This window comes from Carettochelys insculpta, chromosome 22 (assembly GCF_033958435.1).
Source record: "Carettochelys insculpta isolate YL-2023 chromosome 22, ASM3395843v1, whole genome shotgun sequence".
Taxonomy (NCBI): Eukaryota; Metazoa; Chordata; order Testudines; family Carettochelyidae; genus Carettochelys; species Carettochelys insculpta.
In genome coordinates, this window is record NC_134158.1 from 18,378,489 (window position 1) to 18,406,127 (window position 27,639).

The window sequence follows — 27,639 nt, forward strand, 5'->3', positions numbered from 1 at the left end:
CACGTGGCACCAAGCTCCCACCTCATGGACTCATTCAGCTTTTTTATTTCCTCCCCCCCACCCCCATTGCGCCTCCCACCTCAGTGGGCACCGGGGGGGCCAATAAATACATGGGGAGGTGCTATAAATAAACAGGGTCAAAGTGCAAAACAGCCCTTGGCAGCTCTGCCAGGATCCCCCCCTCTCCCCCTGCATACAATGGGGCAAGGAGGTGCAGGGGGCACCAGTGGGCTGGGCAAGTGGGCAGAGGCCAACCCTAGAAATAAATTACTAGTGGGGGGGGTGTTGCTGGGGGGGGGGGCTCCCTCCCTGGCAGAAGGCGGAACAGCAGGTGCTGGGAGAGTTAGCAGCACAAATTCGGTCTTTAACAGCAGTGCCTGGGGACAGCATTGAGCCTGTGGGTCCCAACACCCCCACCCAGCCCACAGCCCTGCTGAATGGTGCCCTCATGGCCTGGGCAGCCTGGCGCTGGGATGGGGGGGAGGGGCAGCAGAGCACTTGGGGGCTGGCGCTGTGGAGGAGCAGGGCCCTCCCCGGCTGTCGCCACTGAGCAGCTCCCATCAGGCTGGGCTCCCTCAGCTGCATCTTTGCAGGTGTCTCTCTCTCCCCGCCCCCAGCTGCCCCTCCACTGGGCTCCTCCTCTTCCCGTGCGGGGGGCAGGCAAGGCCAGTGCCAAAGGACCCAGGATCACCAGGGCAAAGGGAGTGGGGCACATGGGGCTGGGTAACAGCAGGCCCCGAGGGCAGCAGCGATCAATGTGGGCGGGGGGCTGCCCGGCATGGGTGGAACACCTCCCCACAAGGGACTGGGGCCATCCAAAGCAGCCTGGGTCAAGCCTGGGGGCCTAAGGCGGCAGGGGCCGGGCCCCAGGAAGCTTGGGCTCTAGCTCCGGCTGGGGGGTGGGGGGGGCGCGGCGAGTGGCTGAAGTGAGGTGGGGTGGGGTGGGGGGGGCCAGGAGCCAGGGCTGCTGGGTTTGATTGTCCGTTTTGCGGCCCCGCCCCCCCGTTGCTGGGTCGCTTTACGTGATTCTCTTCCTCCTGCTCTGCCTGTTTCCCGGGGCGGGGGGTGGGGTGGGGGTGGGTGGCCCCCGGGCTGAGCAGGGCAGGGGTCACCTGGCCCATGCGGAGGGGCCTGGTGGGGCTCCACGGTGGGGAGGCTGCAGGGCCGGTGGGCAGGAGAGGACGCATCCGGCCAGTGGCCACGGTCCAGGGCAGGCCCAGGAGGAGCCAGACCAAAGGATCCTACGATAGTCGGAAACACCTGAACCCCGCAGCTTGGCTCTGGGGGCGAAGGGGCCTGTGGCCCTCAAGTGCTGGCAGCTGGGGCCCCCTGGCTCTGCTCTTGGCTGGGCCTGGGCTGCAGGGCCTCCAAGGGAGGAGGGGTTGGGGACACCCCCACGGTGCTGGCTGGATCCTGGCAGGTGGGGGCAGCAGGGCAAATGCCCAGCCCCGCTCAGGATGGCTCCCCTGGGCCCTGGCCAGGTGCTGCCAGCCCGAAGCCGCTGGTACAGAGCAGCAGGTATCCCGCCTCGGCAATGCAGGGCCTAGGTACCTGCAAGGGAAATGCATCATCAGCAACTCGCCCTGGCGGGCGGACAGGGCTCAGCGCCTGGGGGCTGCCCCCCACCGCCTCAGCCAGTTCTTGGCCTGCAGCTGAGCCGCTTGAACCTATCGGAGACACATCCTGTCTCCTTCCCCAGCCCCTGAGCCAGCTGGTCCCGCCCTGGGGCCAGATTGGCGCCAGCACCGTCTATAGGGGCAGGCCCCATGTCCCATTCCCTGCCTCCCACCCCAGTCCAGCCACTCCCCTGCCATGGGGTCGGCTCAGTGCCAGCAACCCCCAGAGCGGGTCTCGTCCATGCCACACAAACTGGCAGCTTTGCTAGCCACACCTGCACCCCCCCCCCCGCCCCCCAGGGAAGCCCAGCTGGGCTGTCGGTGGGGCCCCTGAGGCCTGCTGTGGTGGTCGGGGGGGGGGGGGGGGGCGGGTCCAGGCAGGGGTGTCACATGGGAGGGGGCTGGAAGTGATGAGGGAAAAGCCCCGTGCTTTGAGGGAGAGCTGCAGCGGGGCTGGGGGCTATTTGGGAAAGGGAGGGGTGTTGAGCCTTTCTCCTTGGGCAGGTGGCGCTCTCCCCAGCCCAGGGGGGCCAGGGGCAGTTGTAGATGCTGGCAGACCAGGACTGGATGCTCAGCCCCTGCCTCTGGCTAGGTGGTCCAGGGTCACATCACACGGGGGGGGGGGGGGGGGGGGGTCAGGTTCATCCCCACCTGCCCTCCAGTCACAGCTGGAGGATGGAGTAGATAGCAGGAGAAACCCCCCCCCCCGGGGTGTATGTGCCCCCCCACAGGCTCTGTGAGGGGCAGGGGAGGAAGGCTGGGGGTATGACCAATGCTAATGCAATGGCCATTTGGTTGGAGGACTGGCAGGACCTGGGAGGGGGGGGTGACACATGGGGGGAGCTGGTGGGCGGGAGAGAAGCCCCAGGGCCACGGGAGCAGAGCATTGGACCCAGCTGGAGGCCCAAAGCTGGAACCTGGCAGAGCAGGGGGCACAGGGCCGGGCAGGGGTACATAGAGGGGGCAGACCAGGAGCCAGGTGTGCGGGCAGGTGAGGAGCCAGACAGGGGCCCCGAGCTGGCTGGTGAGCGAGGAGCCAGGCGGGCAGGTGAGCAGTGGGGCCAGACGTACCCGAGAAAAGAGCAGCAAGTGGCGGTACAGAGGTACCACGAGAGGGGATTCACGGCGCCGAGCTGCCCTGGTGCCACCTGGCTGGAAGGAGACAGCGTGGATGCCCCAGTCAGCGGCACAGGGAACCAGCTGCTTCCCTTGGCCACGACCCCCAGGGGTGAGGGCACTGGGCCCTGCTTACCCCCCCAGCCCTGGCACAGCTGGCACAGCCCCCCTGTGGCTCCCCGGTGCACCCTCTGCTGGGCCCTGGCTTGCCAGGCACTGCCACAGGCGTGAGCCACGTGCCACCCCCAGCAGGCACAGGGGGGGTCAGAGCCTGGCAACCAGCCCCAGCGCGGAGCCCTCAGCAAGCCCCAGCTCCCCGCTCCAGGCCAGGCTTACATCAGCAAGGTGCTCCACGCGGCACGGCCAGGGGGCAGCACAGCTGGGGGGCTGCCCCACAGCAGCTGCAAGGAAAAGAGAGAGGTGGGACCGTGCGGGGCCTCAGGAGGGGCCCCACCACCCAGCCATGCAGTGGTGCTCCCCGGCAGACGGGCCCCCCCACCACCCAGCCATGCAGCCGTGCACCCCAGCAGACAGGCCCCCACCACCACCCAGCCATGCAGGGACCCATCCCACAGGCAGGCTCAGACAGCATGTCAGGCTGGCTCCAGTAATGTGGAGTGACGGGGGGGGGTCGGGGGGGGCAGGACACCGGTGGGCACTGCCCCATATAGTGACGCAGTAGCCCAGGGGTCTGAGGCCAAGACCCAGCTCACACCCGCAGCTACACAGAGCCAAAGCCGGGGAGAGCTGGGACAGACGGACGTCGCCAGCCGCCTTGGAATGGGTCACTGGCCCCCGTCTCGCTGGACTCAAAACTGTGCTGCCCGGCTCTGCTCCCTTCCACCAGCCTCAGAAGGCCCCCATGCGCCTTGGAGATCGGGCGGCTTATGCGGGGGGACCCCACTGGCATGGAGATGCGGCCACCTCTGGGGAGGGACGTGGCAGGTGTTTAATGGCCACGTGCGGGCGGGCTCAGGAGTCCAGCGGTGGGCGCCTGCCACAAGCTGCTGTGGCCTGGAATGAGGCGGGGACAGGGCAGGTGATCCGGGAGGGGGAGGGGGCAGGAGAAAGGAGTCCCAGGCCGAAGGGCTCAGAGAAGCCGTGGGGCAGGGCCGGGAGGGGCAAGGGCAGCACCTGAAGAGTCAGGGGAAGAAGGGGCGGGGGCGGGGGGAGGGAAGAAACTTTGTAGTAGTCCAGAACAGAACCTCTAGGCCCATCCCCTTTGCGAGGCCCCCCCCATCACTCCCACCCTCCTTGCTTCACTCTCCCCACCTGGGCTGGGGCTGGGGCAGGGGCCAGAGGTGGGAGGGGCTGAGCTTTGCCGGGGGGGGGGGGCCAGAAACGAGGAATCTCAGGTGCACGAGGGGTCTCCTGGCTGGGGCAGGGAGTTGGGGTGGGGGAGGGGGTGTACGCTGCTGTCACTCACAGGCACTGCCCCCCCCAGAGCTCGGGGGTGGGGAGCACAGTGAGCCCCTGCCCCCCTGCAGTACCGGGACAGGCGGGAACGGACCTGGCTTGGACCAGCCCAGTTGGGGGGCCGCCGTGGTCCTTTCCAGCTGGGCCTCCTGGAAAATCAGTCACCTGCCCGCCTGAGGTGGGGCGTGGGGCGTGGGGCCAGGAGCCAGGTGGGGTGGGGCAGGGGAACAAGGCCCTGAGGGGAAGGCGGGCGACAAGGCCGGGCACGGGGGGCCTGGGGGGCCAGCGCGGCTCTCGGTGGCTGGTTGGCGCCACGGCAGGGAGGCCCCCAGGCTTAGGCCGGAAGGATCCCGGGTCTGGCTCTCGCAGTGGTGCCCAGAAAACCCTCCAGTACTGGGGGGGGAGGGGGAAGCAGGGCACAGCCAGGAGGGGGAGGGGCACTTGCCTTCCTCCCCAGGCAGTTTCATCCCCTCGATTTGCGCCTCCAATCGCTTGATCTGAGCTTCCAGTTCCCGGTTGCGGCTCTCGGCCTCCTGCAGGCGGCTGCAGGGGGCGGGACGGGAGAGGGTCAGGGGTCCAAGTCCTGGCACCAGCAAGACACAACCCAAAGGGCCCCGACAGCGCCAGTGCCAGTCAGAGCCTGGGAGGGGATGCAAACACCCCTCCCCCCGCAGCTCCAGGCCCCCGGGGCTCTGACCCCCACCCTACCCCAGCTGCCACCTGAGGTCCCAGCCCCCCACTGCCCGTAGCCCTGGGGATCCTGCCCCCCCCCGCTCATACCCCTGACCCCCCCATATCCTCAGGAGCCCCAGCCCCCGGGCCCTGCCCCACCTGGAGAAAGTCTGGCTGGCCACCGTGGCCCTGCTGAGTTCCTGCCGCAGCCCCTCCCGTGCCTGCAGCTCCTCCTCAAAGGCCGCCTGCAGCTCCAGGAAGGCGGCAAGATCCAACTTCTGCCCGTCGGGCGGCGGGCAGGCCTGGAGGGAACGGGCAGCGGTGGCAGAGGAGCGGGGCTGGGTGGGCACCATGGGGCCAGGGCCCCAGGCCAGGCAGGGCTGCCACAGGGACGAGACAGGAGGGTTTCGTCCCTCCCAGGCTCAGCTTCATCAGGGCCGCGATGTACCCCCACTGCCCTCAACCACCCGCATCCAGGGCTGGGCTGGCAGGGGCTGCGGGTCAGGGTGGGGGGCACCGGCTGGGCCGGCGGGTTGCGGTGGGGGCCACCGGCTGGGCTGGCAGGGGCTGCGGGTCGTGGTGGGGGCACCGGCTGGGCTGGTAGGGGCTGTGGGTCGGGGTGGGGGACACCGGCTGGGCTGGCAGGGGCTGCAGGTCAGGACCCCACGGTAGGAAGCTGATCGCACCCCTAGTTTCAGCCACTTACCAGGTCTGTGGGGGGAAGGTTCGGGGGCTGCTCCTGCGAGGGGGGGCCCCGATCGCACTCCAGCTCCATGGCCACGTCCCGGCCCCTCTCCCCCGCCTCATTCTGTCTGAGGGGGGGGGACTCTCATGGGTCGGCCTGGAGCCCCAGCCCCCCACCCCACTGTGCCCCCCAACTCCACCAGGCCAGCCCCAGCCCCCCACCCCCACTGTACCACCACAGCCAGCCCCCAGTGGCTTCTCCAGCTTGGCCAAGCCAGCCGCAGGCTCCCTGGTCCTGCATCCCTGTGGCCTGCCCACCACCGGGACCCCCCGTGTCCCCGTCAGGCCCCAGCCAGGGCCCAAGGAAGGGGAGCCTCCATTTCCCCCAGAGCAGGCCCTGCACAGGGACCGGTTTCTGGCAGCGCCAGGCACAGACCCTATGAGCTGGGCAGAGGGGAGGTCCCATAACCCCCAAGCCAGGGTCCCTGATGGCTCCCTCCCCGGGGCCAGGCCCTGCGTCGTTCTCCCCCGCACCCCATGCCCCAAGCGCCCCTTACTTGAGGGTGGTGCCGGAGTAGGAGAAGCCCACGAACGGCAGCTGTACGCCCAGGGGGGAGCTCTCCATGACGTCCGACAGCGTCTCCTGGGGGCGACACCGAGCAGGGCCCTGAACTGCGGGGGCTGAGGCTCCACTCCCACCAACGGGCAGGGCCTGCCCTGCCCCCACACAGCCCCACACGCCACCAGCAGGACCTGCCCTGCCCCCCCACAGCCCCACACGCCACCAGCAGGTCCTACCCTGCCCCCCACTTTCCCCCACGCCACCGGCAGGACCTGCCCCGCCCCCCCACACCACCAGCAGGACCTGCCCTGCCCCCCACAGGCCCACACGCCACCGGCAGCACCTGCCCTGCCCCCCCACAGCCCCACACGCCACCAGCAGGACCTGCCCTGCCCCCCCACATTTCCCCACGCCACGGGCAGGACCGGCCCTGCCCCCCCCCAGCCCCACACGCCACCAGCAGGACCTGCCCTGCCCCCATACAGACCCTCACGCCACCAGCAGGACCTGTCCTGCCCCCCCACAGCCCCACACGCCACCGGCAGGACCTGCCCTGCCCCCCCACAGCCCCACATGCCACCGGCAGGACCTGCCCAGCCACCCCACAGCCCCATATGCTACTGACAGGGCCTGCTCATGTGTCCCACACCTTCCTCCCCACCCATGAACAGGGCCTGCCCTGCACCCTCCCATCTCTGCTGCACCCTGCCCCCCCCACCCAGCGCCAGGCCTTGCCCCCATGACGGCAGGTCCTGCTAGCACAGTGCTGGTTGCATTGGCCGTGCAAGCTAAAGCTAGCTCCATGTACAGTCGATTCCTGCATCTGTGCCACACAGGAAAGGTGGTGGGGGAGTGAGCGGGGCAGGAGGGTAAAGGGGGACCAGGAGGGATCTCAGCCAGCAGCAGGTTAAAGGGACATCGCCCCCTGCCAGGTCTCCTGGTCCTGGTCCTGGTCCTCGGCCACCAGACCCGTAGTCACTTGTCAGTGCCCAGGAGAGGGCGAACCGCCCCACCCCGCAGTCAGTGCTGGGCCCAGGACATGCCGGCAACACTCCCAGCCACTTTGCTCACTGGCTAATGACATGTGAGCGGGAACTGGAGAGGGGCTCAGTTTAAGGGGGAAGCTGCCCCGGCCCCTACTAGAGCAGCCTCAGGGCTGCTCTAACTCATGGTCTCCACTCTCTGTACCCCTACACCACTGGACCACCCCTATAGCCCTGGGGGTCAGGGAATAACCCCAGTGCAGAACCCCCTAGCCACACACCCCCATCCACCCCCCCATGCTATGCCACACAGGTTGAGAGCAGAGCCCTTACACAAGCCACCGGGGGGCGGGATACAGAGGGGGCTCCTTCCCTCCACTCTAGGGCTGTTCTGCAGAGCCCGAGGGTCCCAGCCTGGCTGCGTGTTGCCATGTGGCCTGGCTGGGGGTGGGGGGAAGGGCAGTGGCGGGGGGGGCAACAGCAAGGGAAGGGTGAGAAAGAAAAGGTGACCTACCCCGCCCCCGCTCACCATGTCCGTCAGGCAGTCGTCCACCAGGTCGAAGTTGGAGGTGTCAGTGGCGTCGGCGAACTCGGGGGCGAAGGGCGGCGTGCAGCCCCGCAGCTCCTCCCAGGCCACACCGGCGAAGAAGGGGTGCTCCCGGAAGTCCCGGCCCCCGTTGCGGCCCAGCCGTGTCTCCTGGGGGCACAGCAGCCCCTGCATCAGGGCCCGGGCCTCGTCCGGCACATCCGGCGCCGAGAGCGGGAAGCACAAGTGCTCCTGGAACGCAGCAGGGCTCAGCTCAGGGGGGCTGGGGGAGCCGGGGGGGCCAGGTGCGGAGCCGGGGGGGCAGGATACTAAGGCTGGAGATGGGGGCAGGACACAGAGGCTGGAGATGGGGCAGAGATGGGGGCAGGACACTGAGGCTGGAGATGGGGGAAGGACACAGAGGCTGGAGATGGGGGCGGAGATGGGGGAAGGACACAGAGGCTGGAGATGGGGGCAGGACACTGAGGCTGGAGAAGGGGGAAGGACACAGAGGCTGGAAATGGGGCAGAGATGGGGACAGGACACACAGGGCGGAGATGGGGGCAGGACACAGAGGCTGGAGATGGGGGCGGAGATGGGGGCAGGACACTGAGGCTGGAGATGGGGGGCAGAGGGCAAGGGGGGACTGGGAAGCTGGGTTCCGGAGCTAGGGGCAGGGGCGCCCACCTTGAAGTGGATGATTTTGCCGTACGTCTCCACGACGGAGTCGGCGAAGAAGGGCGTGTGCCCGAAGAACATCTCGTAGGCGACGACGCCCAGCGACCACCAGTCGCAGTCGGGGCCGTACACGTGGCTCCCGTCCTCCACGGCCCGCAGGATCTCGGGGGACAGGTAGTCGGGGGTCCCCACGGCCACCGACGAGCAGACCTGCAGGCGGGCAGAGGGGAGGAGGGGCTCAGCCGGTGGGTGGGGACCATTCCAACCCCTGCAGGGAGCCGCACAGCTGTGGCTGTGGATTCACCTGCCCCCCGGGCCGGGCCAGGCTGGCAGCGTGGCAGGCTCAGCCCGAGCCAACGCGGGACAGAGGCCGGGAGCCCCCTGCTCCGTGTCCCGTGCCACAGAGGGCTTGGCCGGCCCGAGGCGGCGCCCGCACCGTGCCGTCCTCCCGCAGCTTGAGGCAGGAGCCGAAGTCCCCCAGGCGGATGTGGCCGCAGCGGTCCAGCAGGATGTTGTCGGGTTTGATGTCTCTGTGGGATGGGGACAGACAGAGACAATTGTGGGGAGGGGTAACAGAGCCCCGCTTCCCCCCCAGCAATGCTCCTGGCCACACAGCACCCCCTGCCGGGCCCCCGCCCCTCCCCCTGCAGCACAGCGCCCCCTGCCGGGCCCCCGCCCCTCCCCCTACAGCGCAGCGCCCCCCTGCCGGGCCCCCGCCCCTCCCCCTGCAGCACAGCGCCCCCCCTGCCGGGCCCCCGCCCCTCCCCCTACAGCGCAGCGCCCCCTGCCGGGCCCCCACCCCTCCCCCTGCAGCGCAGCGCCCCCTGCTGGGTCCCCGCCCCGCTCCCTGCCCCACAGCGCCCCCTGCCGGGACCCCACCCCGCCCCGCCCCATGCAGCGCAGCGCCCCCTGCCGGAAGCCAAAGTCCCCGCCGCCCCAGCAGCTCCATTTGCCCTTCCAGCGGTGCTAACGCAGGGCTCTCCCCAGGCCAGGGACCCCGTCTGACTGTCCAGCTCGCCACCCCCTGCGCTAGCCGGACTCAGTCCACCGCTTCCCCCCCGTCCCCGGGGATCCTCTCTGCTGGCCCTGACCCTTCCCAGGCCTCGGGGCTCACGTGATTACTTTGGCGCCCGGCCCGGGGACCCATGAGATGACTGGGAAGCCAGGCCTGTGAGGCTGCTGGGGCTGAGCCAGTGTCGGGGTGGGGAGGGGGCAGGTCGCCAGAGGCTGAGGACGCTGCCCGGCCGCGGCTCTGTGCACCGCAGCGATCGTGTGTGTCTGGGTCGGCGGCACAGGGCCCTTGTGGGGTCTGTCCTGACAGCAGGGGTCCAGCACGCCCATCCCAGGAGAATTTCCTGGGCTCGCCCTGACGAGGATGTGGGAAGGATGGGGACACACTGGAGAGCGTGCAGCGCAGGCGGGCCAAAATAATGAGGGGGCCGGAGGATATGACTTATCAAGAGAGGCTGAGGGAATTGGGACTGTTTAGTCTGCAGAAGAGAAGACTGAGGGGGGACTTGATAACAGCCTTCAACTTAGGGAAGGGAGGCTGCAAAGAGGCTGTTCCCAGGGGGTCGCGGACGGCAGAACACGGAACAATGGGCGTGCAGTTGGGAAGGTCCAGGTTGAACATTAGGAAAAACTTTTTCCCTCGGAGGGGGGGGTGACGCATTGGGATGGTCTGACCAGGGAAGTGGTGGAGTCTCCATCCCTGGAGGTGTTTAAGTCTCGCCTGGACAAAGCCCTGGTGAGGCTGATTGGGTGGGTTTGGTCCTGCCTTGGGCTGGACTCGATGGCTTTTTAGGTCTCCTCCAGTTCTATGATTCTGTGAACACAGTGTGTGCCTCAGTTTCCCCTCCGTGGGGGGCAGGGAGGGAGAAGGTTGTTTACTCTTTGGCGAGAGCCAGGTACAGCTCACACGACCCGTGAGCTCACCCCGGAAACAACAGTAAGTCCTATTGCCTGGACATTCGGGCTCCACCCCTAAGAACATAAGAACGGCCATACGGGGTCAGACCAAAGGTCCATCCAGCCCAGCATCCCATCTGCCGATGGTGGCCAATGCCAGGTGCCCCAGAGAAGGAGAACAGAAGACAATGATCAAGTGATTTATCTCCTGCCATCCATCTCCTGCCCTTGTTCTGAAGGCTAGGGCACCATACTTTATCCCTGGCTAATAGCCATTTATGGACCTAACCTGCAAAAATTTATCAAGCTCTTTTTTAAACCCTAATAGAGTCCTGGCCTTCACAGCCTCCTCCGGCAAGGAGTTCCACAGGTTGACTGTGCGCTGTGTGAAGAAAAATTTCCTTTTATTAGTTTTGAACCTACTACCCATCAATTTCATTTGGTGTCCCCTAGTTCTTGTATTATGGGAAAAGGTAAATAATTTTTCTATGTTCACTTTCTCCACACCATTCATGATTTTATATACCTCTATCATATCGCCCCTCAATTGCCTCTTTTCCAAACTGAAAAGTCCCAGTCTCTCTAGCCTCTCCCCATATGGGACCCGTTCCAAGCCCCTAATCATCTTAGTCGCCCTTTTCTGAACCTTTTCTAATGCCAATATATCTTTTTTGAGGTGAGGAGACCACATCTGCACGCAGTACTCAAGATGTGGGCGTACCATAGTTTTATATAGGGGAAGTATGATATCTTTTGTCTTATTATCGATCCCTTTTTTAATAATTCCTAACATCCTATTTGCCTTACTAACTGCCGCTGCACACTGCGTGGATGTCTTCAGAGAACTATCCACTATAACTCCAAGATCCCTTTCCTGATCTGTCGTAGCTAAATTTGACCCCATCATGTAGTACGTGTAATTTGGGTTATTTTTTCCAACATGCATTACCTTACACTTACCCACATCAAATTTCATTTGCCATTTTGCTGCCCAATCACTCAGTTTGCTGAGATCTTTTTGTAGTTCTTCACAATCTGTTTTGGTTTTGACTGTCCTGAACAACTTGGTGTCATCTGCAAACTTTGCCACCTCACTGCTTACCTCATTTTCTAGATCATTGATGAATAAGTTGAACAGGATCGGTCCCAGGACTGACCCCTGGGGAACACCACTAGTTACCCTCCTCCATTGTGAAAATTTACCATTTATTCCCACCCTTTGTTTTCTGTCTTTTAACCAATTCCCGATCCATGAAAGGATCTTTCCTCCTATCCCATGACCACCTAATTTACATAAAAGCCTTTGGTGTGGGACCGTGTCAAAGGCTTTCTGGAAATCTAGGTATATTATGTCCACTGGGTGCCCCTTGTCCGCATGTTTATTAACCCCTTCAAAGAATTCTAATAGATTAGTTAGACACGACTTCCCTCTGCAGAAACCATGCTGACTTTTGCCCAACAATTTGTGCTCTTCTACATGCCTTGCAATTTTATTCTTTACTAGTGTTTCTACTAATTTGCCTGGTACTGATGTTAAACTTATCGGTCTATAATTGCCAGGGTCTCCTCTAGAGCCTTTTTTAAATATTGGCGTTATATTGGCCGTCTTCCAGTCATTTGGTACCAAAGTGGATTTAAAGGATAGTGGATTTAAAGCTGCTGAGGACAGCTGTAGGGGGCCAGGAACATGGAGGAGGGAGATGGGACTGGAAAGAGGGGCTGGGAACTGGACTGCCCCAATGGCCAGGGCTGTAACATCCTGTTCTCGGTGGTAACACCACGTCTCAGGTGTCCAGTACCTCTCTGCCCCTCTACAGCCAGCAGAGCCCCCCCCACATAGGTGTCCCAGGCAGCCAGACTCCCGGCAGGGAGCTCATGGGCGGCTGACAACCCTGACAGCTTGGCCCCAAGGAGGTAAAGCCAGAGGGTTTACCCCAGCCAGAGAGCAGGATGCTGGGTGGAGGGTAACTCACCGGAGGGCCCTGGCAGGGGCTTTTCCAGAGCTAGGTGAGCTCACTGAGCCCAGGATCTGCACACAAGAGAGGGGCGGGGGGGAAAGCTGGGTGGGGGGAGGTCTGGCTGGAGAAGGGGGCCAAGGGAGAGTGGGAGTGAGGGGGTCTGGCTGGAGAAGGGGTGGGGGGAACGGGGGGCATCTGCCAGAGGATCAGACAGGCTGGATCCCGATCAATGTTCCCTCTAGTCTTTCCCATTTGCATGTGGAATGCATTTTATGCGCAGAGGCATGTGCAGCCATGCACCACCGGGAGAAACAAACCTCGCTGTGGGCCCTCTGCTGGGCAGCTTTGGGCTCTCTCCTGAGCCACCGTCCATGCACCCAGCTTCCAGAGAACGCAGCTCAGCGCCAGCCCCCCCACCCCCCTAGGCCACCCCATCTGCTCTCACCACCACGCCCGGCCCCAGGGGCACCCCACCTGTGCACGTAGCCCAGGCGGTGGATGGAGTCGATGGCCATCACCATCTCGGCCAGGTAGAAGCGGGCCATGTCCAGCGGGAAGTGGTCCCCGAATTTGCTCAGCAGCGTCAGGAGATCGCCCCCCACGTAATAGTCCATCACCAGGTACTGAGGGGAGTGGGGAGGAGGTGTCACCAGGCCCCTGGGCAGGCCAAAGCAGCAGGGGAGATGGGGCTGGCAGCATGGGGGTGGGGGGCGCAGGCCTCAGGGTGACTACACCCACTGTAGCTACACTACCGAGCTTCCCTCTTTCCCACCCCAAGCCAGGAAGGGAACCCAGGAGTCCTGCCTCCCAGCCCTCGCTGCTCTAACCTACAGGCAGTACTCCCCTCCCAGAGGCGGGGAGAGAACCCAGGAGTCCTGGCTCCCACCCCCTGCTCCTCTAACCTACAGGCGGTACTCCCCTCCCAGAGGCGGGGAGGGAACCCTGGAGTCCTGGCTCCCAGCCCCTGCTGCTCTAACCTACAGGCAGTACTCCCCTCCCAGAGAGCTGGTGGCAGGAGCGCTGAGAGATTTTTCATTCATAACATCCCACACACAAGGGCTCCGCTCTGTTCCCTATAGATGTGCTTGGCTAAAGGGGCTCTGGGTCCTGGTGTGGCTTGCCCCTGTGTGCCCCTGCTGCAAAGCACGGGCTGGAGGGGCCAGAGCGGCCCTTTCCCAGTATGTGCCCAGACAGAGAGCAGATCTCTGTGTGGTTGGGTTGGCCGGTCCCCAGTGTGACTCCCATGGAGACCCCAGGCTGCTGGGTCTGGACTGGCCCGTCCCTGGGCCGATGGGCTGCATAGAGGGCAGGGCAAGGAAACGCTGGTAGAAGTGCCCCTCCCCCAGTGCGTCCTGTGCCCCCCCACGCATGCTACCTGCCCTGCCCCCGAGTGCTCCCTGCTCCCTGCCCCACCCCCGCTGCATGCCCCCTGCCCTGCCCCCAAGGGCTGCATCCCCCGACCCACCCACATGCCCCTGCCCTGCTCTCGTGTGCACCATCCCTCCTGCTTGGTCCCCTCCCTGCCCCCTGCTGCACCTCCCACATCTCCTGCCCTGGCTGCCGTGTGCCCCTGCCTCCTGCCCCACCCTCCCAGGGGCCCATGCCCCCAGCCCTGCCCCCGCCTGCCCTCTGGCGGTGCCCGGCCCCAGCCGCTCACCAGGTAGTTCTCATCCTGGAAGGCGAAATGCAGCTGCGTGATCCAGCGTTTGTCCCCGTTCACCAGCACATCGCGCTCCTCTCGGAAACAGGACACCTGCCCCAGGGAGAGGTGCTGAGCCTGGCTGGCAGGGGCAGCCTTCAGCCAGGCCCTGAGGGGGCCTGGGCCCTACCCTGCGGCTAGGGGCAGCTGCCCTCGCCCTTGCCCTGGCCGGGGGAACGGGCGGGGGACCGGACAGACGGCCAATGCCCTGGGGCTGTCGGGGGCAATGCTGTGGGCTGGCAGGCCAGTCAGCAGGTGGGGATGCCGGGCTGTGCCAGGGCTGGGCTCAGGGAACGACCCACGGTGACCCATCCCATGCCACGACCAGGCCCCCGGCACTGCCCTGGGAATTCCCAGGGCCGGTCGCTCAGAAACCCCCCGGCCTAGCCCGGGGTGGGGGAGGGATGGCCAGTGCCACACGCCCCTCAGGGAGCTGTTCTGGTGGGGTCCTGGCACCCGCTGTTCAAACCGGACCCCCATGGCCTGGCTGCAGCTCCCAGCCCCAGCCCATGTCCGACCCGCCCAGCTGAGCCCAGCAGAGGTTTGTCTCTGACTTGGCACCAAAGGATGAGACCAGCCCCCACATCACAGCCTGTGGCCTAAGTGACCCCCCCCACCCCCACCTTGGACCCTTTGTGATTTGCTCACCCCTCTCCTGACTGGACCCAGAGCTCTCCCCCTGCGCCCACCAGCTGGGAAATCACCTCCCCACTCCTCCGGGCTCTGTGTTCCTGCAGCCCGGGCTGGCCAGAGATGGGGGCTCTGACCCTGCAGTGCCAGGCACAGGGCAGGCCCCAGGGCAGGGAGGGCAGAGGGCCAGGAGCTTATTGCTGGTGAGGGAGCAGACATAGGAGGACACTGGCTGGAAGGGCCTAGGAGAAGCAGTGGGGGGGTGACACCTGGGCCGTGTTGGGGGGCAGGGGTGGGGCACGCCATAGATGGGGGTGACAGCTGGGCCAGGTTGGGGGGGACAAACCAAATGGGGGCAATGGGTAACATTCCTACCAGGGTGGCCATAGCAAGGCCCCAGGCCCTAGCGAGGAGACAACTGAAGCCCGAAGCCCGTTGGGGGTCAGCCCCCAGCTCCCCTCCCCCAGCTCCCTGCCCCCAGCCTGCCGACCCACCTCGCCACGCTTCAGCATGTCCCACTTGTTCATGATTTTCATGGCGTACACCTGCGACGTCCTCTTCATCTTCACCACTGCCACCTGCCAGAGCACAGGGCCCGTGGCTGGCACCGAGGCCCCCCAGCACCAGCAGGAACGGTGCCTCCCCCTCTCGCCTGTGTAACCAGCTTGGGCAGCCCCATGGGATCCAGGCTGGGCCTGGGGTGCTGTAGGGCTGCACTGCCCTTGCCCTGGGACTCAGACTCTGCCAGCACCGGAGCAAGGCTACAGAGTGGGGCACCAGGGGCAGCTTGGGGCTCCCCCTTCATAGCCAGCCAGAGGGGCACCAACTACCTGGCCTGGGTCATGAGCTGTGGGGCAGAGACGCTGGGTTCTGCAGCACTAAGCCCTGTTCCAAGCCAGCACACCGAAGGATTGAACCTGCATCCAACCGGCCGTGGTGCTGTGGCCAGGAGGCCTTTCCTTCCAGACTGGGCAGGCAAGAGAAAACTTTGAGCAGTCAGAATGGGGCAGGCCAATGGCCCAGCTAGCCTAGTGTCCTGCCTGTGATAGTGACCAGGGCCAAATGCTGGGGTGACCAGAACAGGGCTCATATCGAGTGAGCCCTCCCTTGTCGGCCCGTGCAGGCACTCAGAGGTGTAGGGATACTGGGAGCAGGAGCGGTTTCCCCGACCAGGTTGGCCAATGGACAGGCCTGTCTTCCAGGAACGTAGCTCAGTCTTTTGTGAACCGATTTCCCCTCTCGCCTTCACAACCCCCTCAGCGGTGAGTTCCGCAGGTTGTCTGGGCATTGGGGAAAGAAATGGTCCCTGTTGGGCAGAGCTCACGCCGGGGCCGGGCAAACTTTCTCCACCCCAAAGTCTTTTTTCCTCTGTGCAGAAGGCAGCGGAGGGCCCCCAGGCCGCTCCACACAGTTGTTTTGCTCAATTCTTTCGGGCGAGGGTGGGGACAAGCTAAAAATAACCATTGCCCGTTGGGTTGGACATAACCCCTGTTCCTAGGTCCTTGGGCTAGCTGCTGAACGGAGACCCCAGCCCCCACGGCGGCCCTCTGCACCCCGACGGGGGTTGGTGGGTGGGGGCCCCGGCAATGTCAGCTCAGATGGACACACGGCAGCTGGGATCCCCCCCGTCATGCACACCACCTCGAGCTGGGCCCCCAGGCACCCTGGGGAGGCGTTATGCCAGCTACCGTGCCAGCCACGAGCCCGGCTTCTCCTCACCTCGCTGAAGGCGCCGCGTCCGATCACCTTCAGGATGTCAAAGTCCTCCCGCTGCAGCTGCAGCTCCTTGAGCCGGGTGGTCACTGGCTCAGCTGCAGGGGCGCAGGAAGGGGCGGGGGTCAGTGAAGCTGCTCGGGGGTCACACTCACCACCCTGAGGGCACCGGCCCCGTGCACCACCCCCCTGCATCGGCTCCCCACCGCCATGCGTCCTGCAGGTCTCCATCCCTCTGACACGGGGTTGGAGGGAAACTTTCCCCATGGGGAAGCAGGGCCCTGAAATTGGGAGGGGTGCATCTGCCTTCTGCCTCCTCCATCAGCTAACACCATCACTGCCCCCTTGCCACTGACCCCACCAGGGCCTGCGTGGGGGGTGGTGCAGTGACCCTGTTAGGGACAGGCTGGGCTGGGGGGCCAGGACATGTGTCAATGGGGCTGGAACACCTGGCTTTTTGGGGGCAGGGGGCAGGAGGCCTGGGGAAAGCAGGAGGGTACAGTGGGGTCTGGTACTTGCAGAGCTCCCCTCTCCATGCACACAACTCTGGGGCTGCCTCATCCAAGAGCCCCCCCAAACCCCCAATCTTCCAGGGCCTGATCACCTGGTACTGAGGGCAGGCCAGGCTCAGGTGCCAGGAGTAAGGACTTGCACGTGTCAGCCGGGTGGGGACCACGTTTACGAGTTGCCCAGCACTGGCCCTCTGAACACCTGCCTGCAGCCCGACTCTATCAACAGCCTTCCCTGCTCCAGAGGCTTCTGTGCCCTCCAGCCAGATCCCTCCGCAATGCAGCCACCTCTGGGGTGGAGCGCAGCAGCTGGTTTGAACAGTCATGCTGCCAAAGCCCCGTCTGCAGTAGGGTTTGATTCAGTGAAGGCAGGGGGCCTATTTTCTGCAGCAAAAGCCCCCAAGCTTCCAGTGCTGGGAGAACACCGTGGGCCACAGTGCAGCCAGCCCAGGGCAGTGGGGCACCAAACTCCAGCTGCTCATTCATGGCCTTAGCCAGTGCTTGCTCATGTCTCATTTCCCGGCTGCTCTGCAGGAGAGAGGGTGAGGGGGCAGGATTCAGTGTCATTTTTCACCAGCATCAGTGAAAACACAAGGGGCCCAGGGCCTCCGCAGCCGTGGACACAGCACTTTGGTTGCCCCCCGGTAGCCATGCCTGTTAACACAAAAAGGGGCCTGTCCACACTGCTTGGCTGCAGGGGGCAGACACTGCATCTGGCAGCCTAGGGCTTGTGCTTCTACACCTGTTGGCGACTCCGGTGAGGAAGTGGTGAACCCCGGGGCTGTAGCATCTCCATTGCATTTGGTGGCAGGGTTTCCGCCACATTTTTCCATCCGTGGGTGGAATAAATTTTATTATGGGCGCTGAGACCTGTGCACAGGTGCACCACCTGTAGAAAGACAGGCTGCCAGCCGTGGGCGCTCTGCTAATCAGCTAGGCAGCCCCTGACTCTCTCCTGGGCGGCCAGCCAAGTGCTCAGTTTACAGGGATCAGAGGGGTAGCCGTGTTAGTCTGGATCTGTAGAGCAACGAAGGGTCCTGTGGCACCTTATAGACTAACAGAAAAGTTTAGAGCATGAGCTTTCGTGAGTTAACTCACTTCTTCAGATGCTGCATCTGAAGATCCAGCATCTGAAGAAGTGAGTTAACTCACGAAAGCTCATGCTCTAAACTTTTCTGTTAGTCTATAAGGTGCCACAGGACCCTTCGTTAGTTTACAGGGAGAGCAAGTTAAAACCCTGGTTACAAGATCCTCACTCAGCCAGTGCTCTGGGTCACTCTGTGTCCATGACCAGCCTCTTCAGTGCAGCTCTCGGCTGGCGGCTTCCCCGCTCTGGCCACCTCATCCCATCACTGCAGCCTCTCAGCTCCATTTGCAAGGTGCCCAGGGGACAAAGGGAGAGGCAGGGAGCTGGAAGCTGGACAGGGACAGGGGCCCAGGGTTGCCGTCTGAGCCAAACCTAAGGCTGGGCCCCAGCAGCTTTGCTGTGCCAGGCCAAGGACAGGAGTTGTGTCCAGCCCTCCACAGCCCCCCTAGTGCCAGAAGGAGGAGGGATCTGTCAGGCATCAGAGCAGGTGGCTGCAGGGGAGTGTTCCCCATCAGCTGAGCACTTGGGCAGACACACAATAGATTCAGGGGCTGCCCAGCTGATTAGCAGGGTACCGCAGCCGGCAGCCTGGGCTTGCATGGGCGGTGCACCTATGTACATGCTTTGGTGCGTGGAATAAAATTTATTCCACCCACAGAGGGGAAAAATTAGGGGCAACCTCAGCCAACCCCCAGCCCTGCAAAGAGCCCCCAGCCTGCGGGGGGGCAGACCCCTTATGCCCATCCTGTGTGCGAGCAAAGGGGCAGCGGGGGCTGACCGAGGGAGGGGCAGAGGGAGCAGTGGGATGGGGCTGGCTGGGGGCCAGGGCATTAGCCAGTGGGCAGGTGGGGGCGTCTAAGATCCTTCACTGGCACCCAGCCCGACGCCTGCAGCGTGAGGCTGGCTGGTGCTACGGCTCTGCCCGGGGAAGGAGCGTAACACACCCCTAGCAAGTTTTGCGGGTGGTAACACTTGCTCCTGCTCCCTGCTGGCAGCTTGGCGAACCCAGGCGTCCGGCCTCCCTCCCGCCCCTTTCTCTAAGCATTAGACAACATAGAACCCAGGCTTCTGGCTCTCTACACCCACCAACCCTGGTGATCTAACCACTAAGCACCACTCTCCTCCTCCGCTTAAAGCCGAGCAAATGTCCTGGTTCCCAAGCCCCTTCCTCTAACCCCTCGACCTGCTGTGGGTCTCCCAGGCCTGGCTGCAAGGCAGGCACTTTGGGATGGGATGGGATGGGACGCGGGCCTGGGCTCACCCAGCACAGCCTCTAGCCTGTGGCCATGCCGCAGAAGCCGCCCGCACCCCAGATGTCTGGGGAGACGTTCCCCTCCTGCAGCCGTACAATAAACCAGCCTTCCCTCGTGCTGCCCAGGCCGCAGAGCTGTGCTGGCCGGTGCCTGCAGCCCAGGGCTCAGGTGCCTCCTTCCCCGCCAGGCTGGTCTCCTGCTGCAGAAGGTTGGAAGCTGCTGGGGGGGCTGAAGGGGCAGGGATGGGAGGACACAGCCAGGCTGCATCCAGAGCTAGATCTGCCCCCTTTGGCCTGGCAGGGGCAGGCTGGGACAGTCTATCAATAGATGAGAATGTAAACACCGTCGGGGCGGGGGGATGTTTGAGGCCCCCCGCGCCTGGCACAGCGGGACAGCCACGCAGAGAGGGCAGCCTTGCCTGTGGGCATTCAGGGCAGCGCTGGGCAATGTCTCTCTCTGGGGCACTACCCCAAGGACTCAGGCCAGCCTGGCAACGCAGGCAGGGGTGTGACCCTTCCAGGGAGCAGGTGTTCTGGTCCCAGCTGAGCCAGGGGTCCAACCCTGCTGCTCCCCCCCATCCCTGCTGGGAGCAGGGCTGGTCCCACAGCTAGCTCAGAGCCCCACAGCGACTGCCATGGGGCAGCCCCACTTCCCCAGCCACCTGCCCCTGCATCCTCTAGGCCCATAATCCCGTCCTGGTTAACAGCAACACAGTCCACCTAGCTCCCTGTCCTGGCTGCACCCCACCACCTCCGCAGCATCTCTCCCTCCCAGCCATGCCCCAAAACGCCCCACAGACCACGGCTTCCTAGCGGGATGATGAATAAAACCTCATGGAAAAATGGAGCAGTGCCAAATCCGGCCCCTGGCGAGGTGACAGGCGAGCCAGCAGGGCGCTGGGTCCGACTCGCTTGCTGAAGAGAAAGCAAACAAGTCTAGTGGTTAGAGCGGGGGGAGGGGCTGGGAGCTAGGACTCCTGGGTTCTTTCCCCAGCACTGAGACGAGAGTGGGGTCTAGTGGTCAGAGCAGGAGGCTGGGAGTTAGGACTCCTGGGTTCTTTCCCCAGCACTGAGACGAGAGTGGGGTCTAGTGGTCAGAGCCGGGGGTGGGGCTGGAAGCGAGGACTCCTTGGTTCTAATCTCCACAACAGGGTCTCCCTCTGCCCTGGGCAGGAAGCTGAGCAATTACAGCCCTTCCTGCAGCCCCTCTCTCTCGCGGGTCAGAGCCTAGCTTGGCAGGCACTGCCCCTGGCTGGGCCACGCTGGGAGCAGAACAGCAGCATGTTAGTTAAGGTGCAGAGCTATTTTTGGCCCACCGGGGGGGCGGAGCTCGGAGCACTGAGGAGACCCCCCCAGCGCCTATTTCAAGCTGTGGCCGGGTTGGGAATCTGGGCTTGCCGCGGTTCTCAGATTCCAGCCAGCCTGGGCGGGGAAATTCCTGCACGTGGAAACTTTCCATACACCCAGGAGGCCTGGGGTGAGCTGCAGCTCCCCACCACTGTTCCAGTGTGCCCCAAGCCCCCCAGGCCCTCACCCCATTAACGCACCCCAGCTGTTCCAGCTTCCCTCCCCCACTCGTGCATACCAGCCGCTCACATCCAGCCCAGACCCCCGGCTCCCTTTCCCTGCCCTGCCCAACGCTCACCAGTATTCCCCACACCCCAAGCAGAGGGGTCACACAGGGGACCAGCCCTGCACAAGCGGGGTGGGTGAGGGGATCAGTCTCAGTCTAATCAAGGCAACCAGATGGAAGTGCGGGTTAGGCCCACTCCCCTCCCCACATTGAGACTGGACCCAGGAGTCCTGGCACCTCGCCCCTCCCCCTGCCTGACCCACTCTAACCACTGAGCCCTACTGCTGCTTTGCAAATCTAGCAATGTTTTATTAATTTGCATCGATGAATTTATTTCATGGTCAATCAGTCCCAGCCTCTCCCAGCAGGAGGCGCTGTGGGTGCAGGGCGGAAGCTGGCGCTGGGGGGGAGCACCTGGCTAGGGCAGTCCCAGCCTCTCCCAGCAGGAGGCGCTGTGGGTGCAGGGTGGAAGCTGGCACTGGGGGGGGGAGCACCTGGCTAGGGCAGTCCCAGGCTGTCCCAGCAGGGGGCACTGTTGGGGCAGGGGAAGGGAAGGATCCCCCAGGCAGGGCATTGCTCTGAGGCTAGAGCTGTTGGGGGGGCTGTGGTGCCTGCCCCCCAGCTGGGCTTTGCTGGCTCCCCATAAGCTGTGGGGCCTGGGCCTGTGTTTAACCTGGCACTGAGCTCCCAGCACAGAGCGAGAGGGACCAGGGGCAGCGGCGAGAGCAGCCGGCCTTTTATGGCATTGCACAGACTCCCAGCTCACAGACAACAAATCCCCCTGCGGCCGCACAGCCCAGGCCGGGCCCAGAGGCAGAGGCGGCAGTGCCAGCTTCTCCTCAAAAGGAGCGGATCCAGCTGGCCTGGCCGAGCAGCTGGGGCTCCTGCCAAAACAGAGGTTTTTCCTGCCGGGACCCACACAGGGCATGGTGCTCCAGGTCTGGCACTGTGACCTGTCTGGCAGCAGTGCCCCGCCGGCACAGCCCCGGCGCTGCGAGCTTCCCCAAAGCAGTGCCCCGCCGGCACAGCCCCGGCGCTGCGAGCTTCCCCAAAGCAGTGCCCCGCCGGCACAGCCCCGGCGCTGCGAGCTTCCCCAAAGCCGTGCCCTGCTGGGCGCCCCCGGCGCTGCGAGCTTCCCCTCAGCAGTACCTGGAACTGAGTCTCCAGCCCACTGGGGCTCAGAAGGGGACACACCCTCCCAGGACACATGGCCAGATCCCCATGGAGTGAGGCCCAAAGAGGGCCTGTTTCCCAGCTGGGGGAGAGGCATGGCTGGGGGCTGGGGGAGCTCAGTCTGTGGCCTTTTCCGTTTCCTCCTCTCCTCACCATCCCACGAGCAGGAGCCAGCGTCCAGCAAGCAGCACTCCAGGGCATCTGTGCCCTGTTCTGCCTCCTCTCGTGCTGGGCGGCTGTTACGCCGCTGCTGCGCTGCGCCCCGCCCCAGAAGTGGCTGCAATTTTAGTGCCTTTGGCGCTGTCCGGCTGAGCGCCTGGCCCCTCACTCAAACTGTCGGTTTAGCGTCAGCATCTCCATCGCCCGAACAGGAAACTGCGTCACAGAACAGGGAAGTGCATCCACTGAAGGCCAGGAACAGAACCCTTGTCCCCTTGCTCAGACCACAGACCCCACCCCCTCCCAAAGCCTGGGGGAGAACCCAGGCATCCTGGCTCCCAGCTGCCTGCTCTAACCACTGGAATCCACTCCCTTCGCAGAGCTGAGAACCAGATCCAGGAATTCTGGCTCCCAAGCTCCTCCCCCCCCAACCACCAGAACCCACTCCCCTCCCAGACCTGGGGGAGAACCCAGGCATCCTGGCTCCCAGTCTCCTGCTCTAACCACCAGACTTCGCTCCCTTGACAGAGTTGGTAGCAGAAGCCAGGAATCCTGGCTCCCAACCCCACCCCTGTTCTAACCACTAGGCACCATTGCCCTCCCAGAGCTGAGAAGGGAACCTAGGAGTCCTGGCTCCCAGCCCTGTCCCATGATCCCAGGACAATCCATCCTGGAGAAAGTCTTGGGTGCTTTGAAGTCACAATAGCAAATGGGACATTTCCAACAGCCTCTGGGTACAGCCTCCCAGCTCTCCCAGCCGCCCCCAGGGATACAGTTTCTGCCTGGCCAGCATGCTAGCCCCAGGGACATGGCTCAGCTCTGCCCAGGCAGCCCCCTCCCCCAGACAGCTGGCATGCCTGTGCCATGAGGCTCCAGCCAGGCTGAACAATAGCAGCTGTGTGATGCTAACAGAGATCTGGAATGCACCAGGCCTGGCCGGGAGAGGATGCCAGGGGGTGGGGGAGGTGGGGCCTCTACTTATAAGGTCCCAGCACAAGAAGGGAGCCGGAGCAGGGGAGAGGGAGCCTGAGAGGGTGACAGGAGAGCTGGGGGGGGACAAAGAGACAGGGGTGCTGGCCTTGGAACTCCAGAAAACATTGGGGGTCAGTTTGGATGGAGTCCTGGAAGTTTGTTTTGGAGGGGAACTCCAGGGCTGGGCTGGTGGGGGCTGCTGCTTAGGAGTGGTGGCATTGGCAGAGGTGGGTGGGGGAGCACGAGGGAGCCCCTGGGCAATGGCTTTTCTCCAGTTCAGAAGGCAACGCCTGCGTTACCCTCCCCAGCTCCGGGATCCGCCCCAAACACACACCTCCAGCCCATCCTCCTCAGCCCACATCCTGCCTTGTGGTAGCGGCCAGAGGCTGAGGACGGGTTCCCCCGTTTCTAGTCCCCACCCCCCCCAACAAAAGATGGGCAGGCTGGTTAGCTTGCCAGGCACGTGCCCAGGACACCTGGGTTCCCTGCTTGTCATGTGACATCTCCGGGAACCCCTCATCCCCCTTCCACAAAAAGATTTCCAGGCCTCCAAAAGTGCAGAGCATTCTTGAGGCTTCAGCCTCCAAAGCCCCTGTGCTCCAGCCCTGCCTGGGGGGGGAACAGCACAGCTCAGCTGCAAGCAGAGCTCCACACGCTTCCTTCCCAGGCAGGCTAGGCCCCCAGGAATGGCAGCCAATGAGAGCTGTGGGGGTGGTGCCTGCAGTCTCCTACAGGGCAGTACGCAGAGCCACCTCCCCCTGGGACCTGTGCCACCTAAAGGGAACTGCCCTGGGTAAGCACCCTGCCCCAGCCCCTCGCCTATACCCTAACTCCCGCCCATTAATCAAGCCCTGCACTCCCAGTCCTGAGCACCCTCCATGCTCCAAACCCCTGGCTCCCAGCCTGGACCCACCTCCTGCACCCACACCCCCTCATGCCTGGCCCCACCCCAGAGCTGGTGTAACTACCCCCAGGGAGACTCGAACCTGGGACCTCTGTGCAGCACCTGTACAGCCTGAGGTAAAGGCCAGCTGGCACTCAGCTTAGGCTGTAGGGGACACATTCTTCGTGCTGTGGTCTCGGTACCACTACACAAGACAGAGAACCACACGTGGGTGTGTACGTTACACTTGCCTCCCCAGCCAGATCCCTCACCCCCTCTCAAACCCCAACCCTCCGCCTCAGCCTGGACTCCCCCCTGACACATTCTGCACCCCTTAAGTACAGCTCCACCCTCGAGCCCGGGGCCCCCACAAAATCTAAAAGCCCCCAGGGCACACGCCTGATGCTAGACTTCCCCAGCTGGCTCCCACCGCCCAGCTTTAACCACTGGTCCCCACTCCCCTCCCAGAGCTGGAGTGTGAGCCGGTGTTCTCTGTAAGCAGGGTGTTTGGGTGGCCCGTTGGGAGAGCTCAACGCCGCCCAGCTGATTAGCAGAGCGCCCACAGCTACGGTTTGGCTTCTGCTGGTGGTTCACATTCGCATGTGCCTTGGTGCACAGGAAAGTTTATTCCACGTGTGGATGGAAGAAATGAGAGCACGCTGGGGCGACCCCAGGAGTCCTGGCTCCCAGCCGCTCTCCTGGCAGGTGGGGGTAGCCCAGCTGGGTCTGTTCTGGAGGTGCCCGTTGCAGCTCTGTGCTCACTCGGGGGGCTGGGTTGGGGGTGGGAATTCTGGGGGCTGTCACCTGAGGGGCGGTGGCAGGAGCCCCGAGCCCCACGGCTGATTCCACACCACTTGGGAGATGGGGCTCAGAGCAGAATGGGAGGGGTTGTGGGACCCACACCAGGGCAGCCTCCAGTCTGGTATCACCCAAGCGGGCAGGGGGGAGGGGGGACACTGGTGTCAGGAGAAGGTTCCCCACATTGTTCCCAATCCGTCCCCCACTGACCCTGGAGCACCCGGTGAGTCTCCGCCCCAACCCCTGCCCATGTGAAGTGAGTTTCTTGGGCTCTCAGCCTGGTTCCAAGACTGGACATGGCACCAGCCCCGGATGGGGCCAGGGGCAGCGCCTGCGCTGAGGGTGCTCCAAGGCCAGGCCTCTCCCAGGCCCTGCTGCCAGCCAGTGTTCCAGGCTCCTGCGGGGCAGAAAGGGGGCTGCCAGGCCAAGGATACTGACTGGTGCTGTGGGCTCTGGGAGGTAGCAGGGGCTAGTGGTTAGAGCTGGGCCTCATGAGTTCTATCCCTGGCTCTGGGAGGGAGCAGGAGCTAGTGGTTGTGGGGCTCAGAGCCAGGACTCCTGGGTTCTCTCTCCCACTCTTGGAAGGGCACAGGAGCTAGGGGTTAGAGCTGGGGGAAGCTGGGACTCCAGAGGTCCACCCTTGACTCTGGGAGGGAGCAGGGGCTAGTGGTTAGAGGGGGGCTGGGGGTCAGGAGCAGTGTTCCCGATGATCCCCCTTTTCCCATCCAGGAGCAGAATAAGTTTTGTTCTGTGCACAGAGGCACAGGCAGGCGTGCACCACCCACAAAAACAGGCTGCTGGCTGGGGGCGTGCTCTCTGCCAATCAGCCGGGTGGCACCTGCATCTCTCCTGAGCAGCTGCCCAGGACTCCTGGGTTCTAGTCTCCTCCCTCCTACAACCCACAGTCAAGTCCTGTCCCTGCTCTGCGACTCCCTTTCCTGCTGGGGAGGGCGAGGCAGGTTCACTCCCCAGGTTGGCCCCTCTCAGCGGTGAGATGGGGGCGGGCGGCAGGACACCAGGGTTCTATTCCTGGGTGGGGTGCTGCCCGCCATGCCCTGGACCACTGCTCTCTGCCCCTCCTTGGCTCTGTCCCTGGCGGGCAGGGGCCAGGCTGGCTCAGACGCCCACTCCGAGGAGCTGCCTGCAGGAGCTACCAGATAGGCCTGTGACCCCCCCCAGGCCCCCAACATCACTGGACACTTGGTGCTCACATGTACAACCGGCCTCCTGCCCCGCCCAAAGCCCTGGGGACCTGCCCCACTCCCGGGACCCTTCCCTGGGGGGTTGCTGGGCCAGGGGCAGGGTAATCCCCTAGTTCCCCCCACCACTCAGTTTGTGGGGCAATTCATCATCTCCCCCCAACTAGTGGGGGGCTGGAGGCCAAGGTGGGTTTAACTTTGTTTTTCACTCACCCTGAGGCTCTTGGGTGATGCCAAGGAAGATGCCAGCCATGTAAGGCCCCTCCTGCTGGCACTGCCCAGTCACTTGTCCCCCCCACCCCCCACAGACGGCTAGGCATCCCCAGGCTCATCACAGCCAAGCCCACACCCCCATCAACATCACCCCACTGAGCTTTGTGCCCCCCCAGTGTGCCACCTGGCCAGGGAGGTGCCCTGGCTGGGGCAGGACCCAGGGGTTGGCGGGGGGTGGGCACAGCCCAAGGGGGACCCAGGTATCCAGCGCAGGGAGAGAGGCGCAGCCAGGTGGCTGGGGTGGGGTGCTCAGGTCAGGGGGACTGGAGAGGGGTGGCAGCCCGGGCGGGGGGGACCCAGGCGTCAGGGGAGGGGGTCGCGGCCCTTGGCGGCAGGGGGGACCCAGGCGTCCGGGGAGGGGGGACCCGAGGGGGACCCAGGCGTCCGGCGATCACTCACCCCAGCGCAGGAACTCGGCGATGTGCTTCTCGCCGGCCAGGGGCGAGGCGCCCAGCTCGCTGCACACGCAGAGCAGCAGGTCCAGCAGCGCCTCCAGCCCCAGCACGCGCCGGTCCAGCGCCAGCGCCTCCAGCTGCCGCAGCCGCACCTCGGCCGACATCGCGCGCGCGCGCCCGCGGGCCCCGGGCCCCGACCCGGCCCGGCTCACAGGCCGAGCGGCCTCATCCGGCCAAGCGCCCCAACGCCACGGGGATGGGCGCCCGCCTCGGCGCCTCCCGCCCGCCTGCGCCCCGCGCCGGGTTGGGAGCGCAGCACTCGGAGCCGCCCGGCCCAGGGGGCGGGGGCTGGCGGGGCCGCACCCACTGCCCATGTACCGCGGGGAGAGGGGGGGGTTAACCCCTTCCCTGCTGCCGCGCCCTCTCCGGGTCCCAGCGCCGCCCGCCTAGGCGCCCTCCTCCCTCTAACCCCAGCCAAAGCCACCTGCCCCCGGGGGAGTCCTGCCGCACCACCCGCTCTAACCACTAGGCCACGCTCCCCCTCTCGGAGCTGGGGTTAGAGGCAGGTGGGGATCGGGCCAGCTAGCGCAGTGGGCTGCCCCGGACAGCAGCACCCAGTGCTTCAGGGCAAGGCCCCCCTCTGGCAAGGGCCGTGGCTGCCCAGACCCCAGAGGTCCGTGGTGGGTTCGTGTCCTGGGCCAGCATCACCCCTAGCCCTGCTCCTATTGACCCCATCCCCAGCCGGGAGCGACTCTCACTCGACAGGTAGAGCAGGAGGTTTATCACTGGACAGAGGCCGAGCCTCCTACCCAGGTGTCAGCACAGCAGCCAGAGACAGTCATGCCAATCCATCTCGGGGAGGGGAGGGCCCGGAAGAGTCCCCCAAGCCAGGGCCTTGGTTCCCCCACTTTGTCCGTCTCCTCCAGCCCACGCTACCTGCCCTCCAACTCCCCGCATGCTAACGTGGCTCTGTGTGTTCCCCAGCACAGCCAGGGAGGGACCCAGGGGTCTGGGGTTGGAGCCTGCTCAGCTCCAGGGCTCCCTGGCATCCAGTAGCCGGGCCATAACCAAGTCCTTTCCTTGCATCTGTCCCCACACCCCTCAGACAACAACCCCACCCTCTGCCCCAGGCCTTAGTCCTTCCCCCTCTGCCCTAACTGGGCCCAGGGTGTACTGTTCTGGCTCCCACCCCAGCACTCTCCACC

The 27,639-nt window shown here is 64.4% G+C and overlaps 1 protein-coding gene across 17 annotated transcripts; it reads right to left on the reverse strand.

Annotated features, from left to right (window-relative positions):
• Positions 1–29: 29 nt before the first annotated feature.
• Positions 30–26,760, reverse strand: DMPK (DM1 protein kinase). Of its 17 annotated transcripts, none has more exons than XM_075016494.1 (15): positions 26,439–26,760; positions 16,168–16,259; positions 14,943–15,026; positions 13,777–13,872; positions 12,594–12,742; positions 8,690–8,783; positions 8,263–8,463; positions 7,564–7,746; positions 6,062–6,147; positions 5,527–5,632; positions 4,980–5,122; positions 4,594–4,691; positions 3,069–3,133; positions 2,688–2,764; positions 30–1,551 (listed from the first exon to the last, which is right to left on the reverse strand). In XM_075016494.1, exons 1-15 carry the CDS (start codon positions 26,596–26,598, stop codon positions 1,242–1,244), a joined length of 1,944 nt encoding a protein of 647 aa, XP_074872595.1. In that variant the 5' UTR covers positions 26,599–26,760; the 3' UTR covers positions 30–1,241. The 17 variants fall into 17 exon arrangements, 11 of the variants coding, with proteins under 11 accessions (XP_074872595.1, XP_074872593.1, XP_074872592.1 ...); XM_075016492.1 differs by having other exon boundaries at positions 7,579–7,827; XM_075016491.1 differs by having other exon boundaries at positions 7,564–7,827.
• Between the last annotated feature and the right edge of the window lie 879 nt (positions 26,761–27,639).